Raw genomic sequence first — 12,784 nt, 5'->3', positions numbered from 1 at the left:
GTTGAACAGTGGATGCCTCCTCTAGATGAGCCATGTATGCCTCAGGGTCCTGCAGTCCCTCATTAACACTGACATCGACTGTCCCCCACAGCACTGACAGCACTAGAAAACCAGAATTCTTAGAACCGAACCACTTCACTCATTTACATTATCTGGGCCCTGCAGACATTTGAATTTGCAAATTCCTGACCAAAAGGAAACAAAAAGGCATAAACAAGTCTGGCTCCAAGCTATCCCAGCTTTGATGAGAAGACTAGGGGTATGTATGTGGATAGGGGTTCAGGATCCACCTAAAATCAGAGATCTGAACATTCTCAGAAATGAATCAAATGTGGAATCAAGTCAGACGCTTGAAAGTCCAAGCTTAGAGAGTCCCTGTGATAACAGCCCCAGCAAATGTTAAGCCAGTGACACCAACCTCACTCCTTCACAAGAAAGACTGTTCAACTACTAAACAGCTCTAGCTGCTAGCCAAACTCTACCACCCTGTGATGTCCAGTCATTGACATTGGTTTTGCTCATCTAGAAAACATTAAACAAGCCAACTCTTTCCCCCAACGTCACTCCTTCAGATCTGTTCTCCAGGCTAACCACTGCCATACTCCTCAATTGTTTCCCATATGACTATGTGTGGAATCTCTCTACACATCCCCTTCCTCATCTGCCAGTGTGCCTCTTAATGTGTGCCCCACTCTCTTTGGTAAGGACACACTGCATGTATATGCCATTGTAGTCTCCCCAGGAATATGGTAGGGAAAGTAGACCACTAATATTTATTGAATGAGTTAGTTAATTTTCAGATTCAGCCAAAATTTATTTTTCAGCTTTAGGGGATTTCACTAAGGAACATTTAACTTGTATCTTCTACTATCTGTCCATAAAGGACAAGGAACCTACAGGCCTATTCCCAACTCCTTTCCAGAACAAAGGATCATGTACCAGGATCTCCATTGTCTCTCTCAGAGCCTTTACCATCTTTTCATAATCTTCATTTTGCTTCTGAGACTGGATCAGCAGAGCAGAGAGCTCAGTCACCCTAAAGGGAAGAGCACAGCACTGTCACCTGGGCAGCACACTGATGTGGACATAGCTACTATGCAGCACACCCCAGCCCCAACACGGACACCCCCACTGCAGCCTCCCCAGAGTCCCTTGGGCACCCCCAGCCCCACTGCACTCCCTGAATACCACATGACGCTATAGCCTTGAACTGGGGGGAAGCCAAAGCCACTCAGACACATGCAGGGATTTACCACATCTCAAGGCTGGAACACGTGTTTGGGGGCCCGAGAGCTGAAGGAAAGCCCTGGCCCAGGCCCTTCCAGGCCCCGCTTGATCTTGAAGTCAAGCACCCTGAAGCCAATAAGAATATCAGAATTGCCACATGGGATAGTCCCAAGGTCCCTCCAGCCCATGGTTCTGACTCTGACAGGGAAAAAGGAGAGGCAGTTTGGAGGAGATTATGGCCAACCTCCCTGATATTAACCTCAAAGTTCAGGGAAATCACCATACATCTTCATCACTTAACACTATATTCTGGAGTTCAGTACTTGGTATTATATGAGGGGCTAAATAAATATTTCTTCATTCATTCAATTTCATTTCACAGTCTTAATAATTTTATTCTGTACCATCTCTAAGAGCCTTAACTCCCTGTATAGTCATTCATTTAATTATTGTATCGTTCAATAAACATTTATTGAGTGTCTACTAGATGACAGGTGAAGTGCAAAGCACTGAGACACAGAACTGATTAGACATGGTCTCTTCCTTGTGCTTCTCAGTGCCTCCACCACCCAAACCAAGACAGGCTGCAATTTACATACACTACCAACAGGTGGAGACACAACCCTAGCCATGGGGTATAAAGGGAACTTTACCCTGAGATTTAAATGGGGCTTTTTGCTAATGTCCCTACCTTTCTTATGATCATTTAAAAAAAACAAAAAAAATACATTTTATTATAATCCAAAAAACAAAGAGCCTAACCAAAAAAAAAAGGAAACTAAATAATCAACAAGATACAATGAGATCAATGCTGTAACATAGCAGGTCAAAAAACCACACTGGGGCATAGTAATTTAACAGGCTAGTGAGGTGAGAGGCAGCTTCATCGAAGAGGTGACATTTGAACTATGGCTTAAAGGATAAGGCAGAGAGAGAAGGGAGGGAGGCATTCCAATCCAAGGTCAGCATGTACAAAGACAGAGCTTGACTGTTCTGGGAATGGCAAGTAGTTTGGTGTTGACAGAGGACAGAGTCATAGCCAGCTCTGTAAGTCAACAGGAGAGAAACACCTGCAAGACAGTCTGAGGGTAGAGGGCAATGACACTGCCCCAACTGTGTCATCGGGTTTCAAACTAGACTCCCTTTGGCACATCTCCTTCCCCTCTCACGCTTGGAGGAACGCTCTTCACATCTCCTCCACCGATCTCTAACTCCCTAAGGGAGGCAACTTGCCCTCAGTGAACCCTCCCTAGGACCCCAGCCCATCTCACCGATCCTGAAGCTCAGCCTTCTCCAGTTCCCCTTGACTCTTCAGCTGTATTAACTCCTGGCTCCTGTCATGGGCTTCCTTCTCCAGCTCCTGGGTCTTGGCTAGTAGCAGCAGCAGCTGGGCTGGCTCGCCCCCATTCAGTCTCCCAGATCCATCAGATTCCCGAGACTGTGCTCCCATGGTCAAGCGCAGACAACAGGTCAACAGGGACCCTGAAAGCCTCACATGCTCAGCCTTCAGCTCAGTCAGATCTCTGAATATAAGCAAGGAAAGAGCAGGCTCCAACAGGGACTAGGGAAGGGAGCATGGAGATGAGGCCCAGCGAAGCCTGAGGAGCTGGTCTGGGAAAAAATCTGAATCCAACAATACCATCCCTCTCCACCAACTCTTCCACACACACCCCCAACCTTCTCCCTGTACCTGATCCCCCTTCTACAGCAGCCCACTGTCACATGTCTAGAATCGGTTGGGGCAAACCTCCTCCCTACTTATCCCCACACTAACCTGTCAGTGGCTGACTTCATTTCCAGGAAGTGGCGTCGGAAGGTCACCACCTCCCGCCATAAACTGAGAAGGCGACCGTGCTCCCCTTTTAGGTAGCCCTTGAAGAACTGTGTGTTCAGAAACCCAGGTCACATCAAAGGGCAGAGGACTACCTTTTGTTAACACAGGAGTCTTGGGTTCCTCCTGACTACTGGGGGAAGGGAAGGAGAGTTTTACAGGAGCTAGCTTATGAACAGGTGTCGATATTCAGGTTATGCTGAAGAGTTTGATAAAGTTAGCAGTGGGATTTAAGAGGTCAAAGGGCCTGGGGTATTAATTACATGGCCTTCCTCTGAGCTAGATTGGAAAAGGATAAACAGTAGTTGCTCAACAAATGAGAGCTATTACCATTATTACCACAGACTTACAATGAGGATTAAATGACCTAGGATACGTAAATTACCTAGCATAGTACTTGGCACAGAGCAAAGGCTCAGGAAACATAGTTTCCTTTTAGCTGGGATCTGAAAACTCCCCAGGGTCCACATCTAGTCTTTCTTCCCCACTCAATTTCAATAGCTACCTCCTTAGCATCTAGACATGCAGACCTCCAGACAGGGGAGTCAGCAAGTGTTCAGATCCATCTAAAACCTAAGCTAGTCACTCATGTGGGAACAGAGTTACTTTGAGTGTCATGCCACCTGCCAGAAAACCTCAACTAGGCAGGTGAGGACAAAACTAAGCTGAAGGCTCGAGCAGGGCGAAGCCACCAGCATGAGTGGAAAGGATGGTCAGAGACGCTAACAACAGCCCAGTTTCCATTCAAGTCCTGAAGTTAACCCCTTCCGGCACTGACCAGGCAGTGCCCAGAGTGCACAACCCTCTTCTCACAGTTCCAGCCCCCTGTTCCTCCTACCTCCTGCTCCATCTGCCACTGGCTCTCCTTCCTCATGAGCTCATCCCGGGCCCGGCTCCAGTCTACTGTCAATTTTTCCACATCTTCCCGAAGGGCTTTATTTACCACGTCAGCTTTTTCCATGTGCAGCCGAAGCTGGGTGTTCACCTCTGCTAGACTCTCACACCTGCACTAGGGAGGGGTAGGAGCGAGAGCAAAATAAAGGTCTGATCCAAGCCTTGGACTTCTTGGAGTAAGATGACAACCACTGGAATTTTCCATTGCCAGGAACTGGAGGGCCAGGGCTGTAGTGCATGGTTCTAACCCTGTTAGCCCTGAGGACACAGGTTTCCCATCAGCCTTCTCCACCCACTGGCCAATCACCCAGGCCAGAGAATGCGGGGTCCATCACCTCTGTTGCTCTTCCTCCAAGCGGATTAGCAGCTGTTCTAGGTTTGGCTCCTCCACATTTTCCCACCTCGGAGGGACCGGTCCCTTAGCAAAACAGAGACAAACCTTACTCATCTTCAGAGAGAACATCACTCAGGCCAATCTTCTGATGCCCCCTTCTACAGCAGACCACTTTCTTTTTATGCTTTCTCTCCTTTCTTAGCAATACGACTCTTTCCTCAATCACCGCAACCTGAAAGCAAATCCACTTCATCCCTCTTCAAAAGTGAATCAGTGACCTCTCTTGAAAGATGGCATTTGTAGTGAAAAGAGCTTTCAACCTAAGAAACATAAGATATAGCTTCACTATTGGCCTTAACTTTTACACTCATTTTTGGACCTTAGGAAGTTACTTAACTTCCCAGAGCCACAGCCTTCAGCTGCAAAATGAAGGTGATCTCATTCCCCTCAGAAAGTCGCTTTGCAGAATAAGTGACAATTATTTGACAATGTCTAATGGTTCCTGGTCGATATAGAATGGTACTCAATCAGTTTTGGTTCTTTCCTTCCTCTGAGAGAACTTTTCTGAGGGGCTGTGAGAAGGTGCTGAGAGGGAGCTGGAACAAAGGCAAATGGGTCTTTCAAAGCCAGTTCTATCCAGCCAAGAGCACAAAGTCCTCTGCATCGAACAGAGGAGCAGCGATGCCTTTTAGGCGGCAAAGGCACACATCTCTCTAAGACAGATAAACACTGACACCTTCTGGAGGAAAAATGGATTTCTTCCCTCTGATTCCACACTGCTTCCAATCTGATTAAGTCTCCTGAAGCTGCGTTTTGCCCTTAGAGAGCCAAGAGTTGGTGTCTGACAGGCCAGGAATACCTAGGTCCAATGAAGGTATGTGTGATAAAGTTCTAAGGGGCTGAAGAAAGAGGCTTCTACCAAACACTGCCACATCACCTCCCTCAGTGAGCAAATGAAACCTAACAAATATATTCACTGAGGCTCAGGGGGAGCACAGATCTCAGCCTCACTCACCCCAGTGGCTTCCAGCCGCTTCTCCAGCTCTTGGCACCAGGTCCGATACTGCAACACCTGAGGCAAACAAAGCAGGACATGGGCAATGGGCTGGTACAAACAGACCAAACCACAGGCCCCCAAGGATCTTGGGCAAACGCGCTGTGAACGGGGGACTGGGTGATTATAGTGAGGTAAGGCCACAGCATCTTATAGTTTCTATTTGGGTATTTAAACAATACTTTCTACATGCCTCGTGGATTGGAGAGGCAAGATCATGGGCTTTGGAACCAGAACTCCTAGGGTCAGGACCTAGCTCTACACTAGGGGGGAAACTTAGACAATTAATTTAACCCTCGTGAAAGTACACATGGTATATATCTCATGGAGTAGTTGTGAGCATCAAAGGAGAGGCTGTCGGGACATTCCCACCACACGACTCTGCCTCCTGCGACCCTTATTCCACCTCAGCACCCAGCTCTAGGAGGTAGTCTTCTCTTTTCCCCTCCCTGAAGGGGCAGCTGCCTCACCTTGGCCTGCAGCTTCCTCACAAGGGTTGCTTGCCTCTGCTGGGCCTCCTGGGAGTTCTTTAGCTTCCGCCAGGAGGCTGCCTGGTTCTCTGCCATCTGCTGCTGTAGCGCCAGCACTTGCTCCTCCAGCACGAGCTGCAGTGGCTGGGGCTTCATACTGTTCAGCCCAGAGCCTCTTTTCTCCATGGGTGCACCAGACGGTAAGCCCACAGGCCTCTATGCAGCCAGAGGCTATTCACTCCCAGGAGAGTCTCTAATCATTGCTGTGCCCCTTGGACCTCCTCTTGAGCTGGGGACCAAAGCACACAGTGGAGTTGAAAGTGCTGTCTAGATGACTCAAATTTATTCAGCACTCATTAAGTCTGGCAAAGCTGGGCTGGACAAAGCAAATAGGTTCCTTTATTATAGGACTCCTCAGAAACTTTAAAGTACTAAGACGGACCCTAATCTCTAAGGGGAGGCTATGATGAGCATCATTTCTCAAATGTATTAGACCATGAAACAAGCTCACAGGACTAGCGCTTTCTGGCAAGCCTTCTAGAACTCTGCATTAGACCAAGAGCTCCTGGTTTACCACTGTATCCCTGGAGCCTGGCACAGTGCCTAATACATATCTGTGCAATCAATCATTGAAGGTACTTTAGTCTAGCAGGAGAGATAGACACAATTACAATACAATGTGGTGTGTGCAATAACAGAGACATCCCAGGATAGTATGGGGAAACAAAGGAAGGGCATTTAACCCAACCTGGGGTGCTGTGAACTGTGTGAATCATCTTCATAGTCAATACTTGCTAGATGATTCTATGGGTCAGTTGCTTTAAGTGCTTTATACCCATTATGTCATTTTGTCATCATAAGAATCCTGAAAGCTTCCAATGCCTTCCCTTCACACCACAGTGTTATTATAACTTTTTATACATGGACGAGGAAACTGAGGCTTACAAAGGTTAAGCAATTTGTCCTAGTTCATTCAGTTGGCATTTGGTTGATTAGGAATTTGAATACAAGCAGGCTCTCTCTCACAAAGAAGTAGCAGGCATTTCAGATTTCAGGCAGGGTATCCGAAAGAGAGAGGGAAGAAGGAACCAGCTTCAGCAGGACGGAAACACTCCTCACCCACCAGGAGCTGGGCCAAAACAGGGTAACTGGCCACTCGCAGACAGGGGATGCCAGCCTAACCAGTGACCTTCAGAGATACCCAGGAGAGGGAGAGGCAGGTGGTCAAGAAAAATTTGGGGTGCTAGACCAAACTCTGCCTCTAATGGGCTCTGTGACCTTGGGCATGCCACTTCTCTTTCAATCTCCTCATCCAAAAATGAGGGCACCCAGCTATATGACCTCTGAATTTCTTAGGCCTCTAAAACACACGATAATCTGGGGGAGGTGGGGAGAGGTTCGAATTCTCCCATTTTATTAACCCCGAGACACCCACCAGCAGGGTTAAGGAATATCTGTTATTTCCAACTACCTATCAGGAAAATGGTATATTAGAGCTGCCCTCTTGGTGCAGCCAGGAGTACGTCAGTCTCATAATCTGAGGAAAATGGTATATACAGCAAATGCAGATCCAACATTCGCACATACAGTGGGGGTTTCAGAGATCCCAAATCTCTTTAATGCACCAAACTGTTGATCTCCTACCTACTGGCTCAAATATCACTTCCTATCATGTCCTCCCAGACACAGCCAGGAAGAACTAATCACACACACACACACATACGTAATGTCTATGTTACCTTTTACCATTATTATTTGTCTATCTTCTCTACTAACCTGTGAGTTCCTCAAAGGCAGAGGCTGTCTAATTCATTTTGGTATTAGCAGGGTTGTCAATAATGCATAACAAAGAAATGAAAGTGGGCCTCACTCCTGGCAGATCTAAACCCTTGGCCAGAGGTTACAAATGTGGCCTGCTGGCTCTTTCCTTTCTTTTTTTTTTTTGAGGAAGATTATCCCTGAGCTAACATCTGCTGCCAATCCTCCCCTTTATGCTGAGGAAGACTGGCCCTAAGCTAACATCCATGCCCATCTTCCTCTCCTTTATATGTGGGATGCCTGCCACAGCATGGCTTGCCAAGCAGTACCATGTCTGCACCCAGGACCTGAACCGGTAAACCCCGGGCCGCCGAAGCAGAACGTGTGCACTTAACTGCTGCGCCACTGGGCCAGCCCCTGCCGGCTCTTTTCAACCATTGCGTGGCCTATACAATGGTTTCTAAGAATTCAAATAAGGTGCCAACATATACCATTGGGAGAATGCATATAAAAATTCATATTCCTGGCTCCTTTGGAAAACCAGAATATCTAGTGATCCTCAACCTGCATCCCTACAGGGCAACAACCAGCTGCAGTTAAAGAGTTAAACAGTGTCTACCCTCTTTAGACAGGGCATGTGCCCTCCAGTTCACTACAGTCTCCACCTCCCACCCCCGACCCCAGCCTATTCTCTCCCACACATCAATAGAAGATTTCAGCTGTCATTTATCATTGCACGTGTGCTGTTTTCTTATAACAGAGTTATAGAGGAAAACTCAGTTTACCAATTTACATCATCTCCTCGGCAACTGAAGATATCCGAGTTTGCAGAGCTTGTACTAGACAGTATGGAAAGTGCATCAGGTAGGAAGAGTAGCGGCACCAACGAAGGCCTAATGGCACCAACACCCTAGGCTGCCTCTTCCTAGCCTATAAGCCAGGCTAATACAGTCTTCCGTCACACTCCAAACATCCTCCTTTTCTGCCCTTCCTTTCCACCAAGGCTGTCAACCAACTCACCACGGCTCTATGAGATGCTGGCTCAATCTCTCTCTGCTAGTTGGAGGCACAAACCTGCTGGGAAACAGTTCTTACTGCCCACACTACCTACAAGAATAGCTCGAAGTGGCTTCAAGGGACCTGAGGAGGCTTTTCTCTCCTAAAACTGTGAGGGGTGGGCTAGGCTTTTGCACACAGTGAGAGGCTCTGAGGCCCCAAGGTTCCCTTACCATCCTTTGAATCCCTACCCTCAAAATATTAGGTTGAACCATATGAAATTGCCAATATTTGCCCATTTTTTTACCTATAAAAATGATAATTTCATGTAGTTCAACCTAATGTCTCTATAAGCAGCCCTGCCACAGTTTCCAGAATTCTCATATTAAATCCACTTTTAGGATATGGCTGCTGTTAACATATAAACATTATTTGGGGAGGCACTATTAGTAACACTTCGGTTAAGAAATAGAATTATATTAGAATTATGTGATTATTTTACTATAACAGATAATTAAAAATTTTTAGAGCTATAGAAATTTAGTCCAACCCTCTCATTTTACAGATAAGGAAACCGAGGCCTATATAGATGAAATAACTTCATCTTGTTCATATTTTATTTATATGCTCCACTTACCTCGAAAAATGATTTGAAATTGTAGCAAATATACCATACTAATGTAAGATGTTACTAATAGGGGAACTGGGTGCAGGATGTATGGGAACTCTCTGCAGTACTATGAAATTTTTCTATAAATCTGAAACTGTTCTAAAAAACAAAATTTATTTTAAAATGATTTGAAGTGTTTTATGACTAAAACCCCCCCAAAATCCTCATAAAACTTAAATTCACTAAAACAAGAATAAAAAGAGGGAGGGAATAGAGAAAAATTACATCAGGAATCTTTCTGAAATTCAGATTTAGCTCTGGGCTTCCTAAAGACAGAGTTCAGCACTCTTTTATTAACACACTGTCAGATCAGCCAGAGAATAAACTAGCAGAGCTCCAAAAGAAAGGCAGGTTTCAAGGTCCCTCAGAAAAGGAAAAGGTCAGTAGTTGGCCAGTGTTAACAGATTGGATTGCATTCAAATGAGAGAATGGATGTCAGTGTGCTTTGTAAATTATAAACCACCGAATAGATGTTATATCATTATTGCAAGAAAAGGAAAAATATTTGCTTCTTTTATACATTAATTTATCCCATAAACACTCATGAATTCCAGCTCAGTATCAGGCAGTCAGCCACAGCAATACAGAAATGAACAAGACCAACTTCCTACTTTTGCTAGGAACCAGACTAAGAAGCGCAATAACTTCTGAACCTAGAGTGGAAAGTGACAGAAGAGTGATATAAATTATCCAGTGAGCCTTCCCTCATCCAAAACACTACAAAAGGAGTATTTAAAAAAAGTTTAAAATAGAAGTAACACCATCTAAACTTCGAGTAGAACTGTAAAAGCTGCAAGGACTAAGATGTACATTGGTATTATTAAATAGAATTTGTCACAACGCAAAAAAGGAAAAACACGAGGGCCAAATATTTTATTTCCTGAGCAAAGAAACTATATATATTTGCCTGCAGAGACAATTTGTTTCTTAAAAATTAGCATGCAGCTCCTTACATAAATCTCATGGGTGGAGCCTCTCTCTGTTCTCCTTCCACCTCTCTGGCCTCTCCCTTCAGTCTCCTTTGCTGGCTCCTCCTCATCTCTCCAACATTTAAAGGTTAGAGGTACCAGAGCTCAGGCTTCAGACCTCTTAATCTGCATTCATTTCCTAGGTAATCTCATGCAGTTTACAGCTTAAAATAGACCTATCTGCCCATGACTCCCAGTGTTACATCTCCAGCCCAAACTTCCCTCTGGAAGTTCACACTCCTATATACACCAATTCCAAACGTCTATTTAACGTCTCCACACAGATGTCTAACAGGCATCTCAAAGTAAGCTTGTCCAAAAGTGAACTCCTGCTCTTCCAATCTTCCCCGTTTCAGTAAACGGCAATTCTATCCTGGTTGCTCAAGCCAAAAGCCTTATAGTTATACTTACTCCACTCTCAGAAAACCCTGCCGGCTCTACCAGATCCTATCTCTTTTTGATCCCTCACCACCACCATCCTGAGCTAAGGCACTCACTATTGCCTGGGGTGGTGGCTTTAAGGTGTGTCCACAAATTTTCTTTGATACTCCTCCCTTCAAGAGGTGGAGCCTAATTCTTTCCCCCTGAGTGTGAGCTGGAATAAAGTTTACAAAGCTGAATAAAGTAGAAATGACTTCCAAGACAAGGTCATAAAAGGCACTATGGCTTCTGTCTGTCTGTCTCTTTCCCCCTTTCTCGGACTTGTCCTGAGGACAATCAGGCAGCCCTGTGAAGAGGCCCAGTGGTAAGGAAATATCTTGGGAACAGATCAGCCATGAGCTTGACTGACTACAATCTCCTGAGAGACCCTATACCAGAAACACCCAGCAAACTGGCTCATGGATTTCTGACCCACAACTGTATAAGACAATAAGTAATTGTCGTTTCAAGCTGCTAAATTTGGAGGTAATTTCTTGCACAGCAATAGATAACTAATACACCTGGATTACTGCAAAAGCTTCCTAGACCATAGGATGCTTCCAAAATCTGTTTTTCCTCAACAAAGTAGTCAGAATAATCCTTTTAAAACAATGACAGGGGCCGGACCAGTGGCGCAGCGGTTAAGTTCACATGTTCCGCTTCTCAGCAGCCCGGGCTTCGCCAGTTTGGATCCCGGTTGCGGACATGGCACCACTTGGCAAAAGCCATGCTGTGGTAGGCGTCCCATGTACAAAGTAGAGGAAGATGGGCATGGATGTTAGCTCAGGGCCAGTCTTCCTCAGCAAAAAGAGTAGTTAGCTCAGGGCTAATCTTCCTCAAAAAAATAAATAAATAAATAAAAATAAAACAATGACAGACTATGCCACTCAGAACTCTCCAATGTAATGTTTTTTCTCCGAGAAAAAACCAAAATCATTATAATGGCCTACAGGGTCCTAATTATTCCATCCCAGCCTCCAACTGTTTTAATTCCTTTTCTTACTCCTCTCCCCTTTGCTCACACTCCTCCAGCCACACAGCCCTCCTTGCTGTAATGCTTGAAACACACCAAGCCACACACTCATCTCAGGCCTTCTTCCTCCAGTTACTTCATGATTTGCTCCTTTACCTCCTTCAGATCTCTGTTCAAATGTTACCTTCTCAGTAAGTTGTTCCCTAGCCACCCAATATAAAATACCTCCACCTTTTCACACACACTGGTATTTCTATTTACCTTACCATGCTTTATCTGTCTCTATCTGGTTATTATGTGTAACATACCAGTCAGAATGTAAATTTCCCAAGTGCAAGAATATTGTTTTATTGACTGCTATATTACTAGCTCCTAAAACAGTGCCTGGGATATAGCAGGAAGTCATTAAGTATTTGAGTGACTGACCGACCGAATGAATATAAGAACTTTAGGTAACATGACCCATATCACCAATGGTCTTGCAAAATGCTGATAGTTCTATAACCTTCTGAAAGGTAAAAAATAGATCATGTAGTGTGTAGCACTTTACTCTGCCACAACAATTATTTGTAATCTTCATAAAAAACCCTTTGAGATAAGACTGTTGTCCTCCTTTTAGAGACAAGAAAACTGAGGCTCAAAAAATGGAAGGGATATAACTGGTCAGTGGCAGAGCAAAGATTGAACCCCAATCTGTTTCCAAACTCTGTGCCCTCTCTATTACATTAAGCTGCCTCCTAAATCATGAAATATGAAATCACAGCTCTGTGAGGGACACTTCCTAAAAGGTGTGAAATGATGAGGGCTAGGTCTCCAGCTCTCTGATGGAAAAGGAGCAAAGAAAGGTAGAGTGAATGAAGGAGTAGAGGGCTAGCAGCAGGGTGTAGCCTCTGTTCTGTCATGAACTCACTCTATATATTTGGGAACATCAATACTCCTTTCTAAGCCTTCTCAGTAAAATGTGCATCATAATCGTGGCCTCCCTAATTACGGGCTAAGCTAAAGACCCAATTCAACAGACATTTACCAAACCCAAAGGCAATCTAGTGAAATTACCACCTGCTCTGGGGACCAACAGCCTAGAAATCGTTTCCAGCTCCATTCACTTATTAACTGTGGGCTCTTAGGAAAACTGATCTATGAGTGCTTTGGTTTCTTCATGCATAAAATGTGAAGATCTAGAACCCAC

At 45.0% G+C, this 12,784-nt stretch overlaps 1 protein-coding gene across 8 annotated transcripts in view; it reads right to left on the bottom strand.

The window, feature by feature from the left end:
- CEP250 (centrosomal protein 250) overlaps positions 1–12,784 on the bottom strand; it is a 43,097-nt gene that overhangs the window by 29,545 nt on the left and 768 nt on the right. For 3 of the 8 annotated variants that reach the window (XM_046678863.1, XM_046678866.1, XM_046678864.1), the window contains exons 2-8: positions 5,811–6,099; positions 5,302–5,358; positions 4,288–4,370; positions 3,897–4,062; positions 3,002–3,108; positions 2,499–2,750; positions 940–1,036 (exon numbers count right to left, since the gene is read on the bottom strand). In XM_046678863.1, coding sequence (XP_046534819.1) covers positions 940–1,036; positions 2,499–2,750; positions 3,002–3,108; positions 3,897–4,062; positions 4,288–4,370; positions 5,302–5,358; positions 5,811–5,996 — 948 coding nt within the window. In that variant the 5' untranslated portion in view covers positions 5,997–6,099. Of the gene's footprint in view, positions 1–939; positions 1,037–1,253; positions 1,354–2,498; positions 2,751–3,001; positions 3,109–3,896; positions 4,068–4,287; positions 4,607–5,301; positions 5,359–5,810; positions 6,100–12,784 lie in introns of those variants that run through there. The other 5 variants (XM_046678867.1, XM_046678868.1, XM_046678869.1 and 2 more) reach the window with 5 other exon arrangements.

Source organism: Equus quagga, chromosome 12, assembly GCF_021613505.1.
Source record: "Equus quagga isolate Etosha38 chromosome 12, UCLA_HA_Equagga_1.0, whole genome shotgun sequence".
Taxonomy (NCBI): domain Eukaryota; kingdom Metazoa; phylum Chordata; class Mammalia; order Perissodactyla; family Equidae; genus Equus; species Equus quagga.
This window is presented reverse-complemented; position numbering and strand designations above follow the sequence as displayed.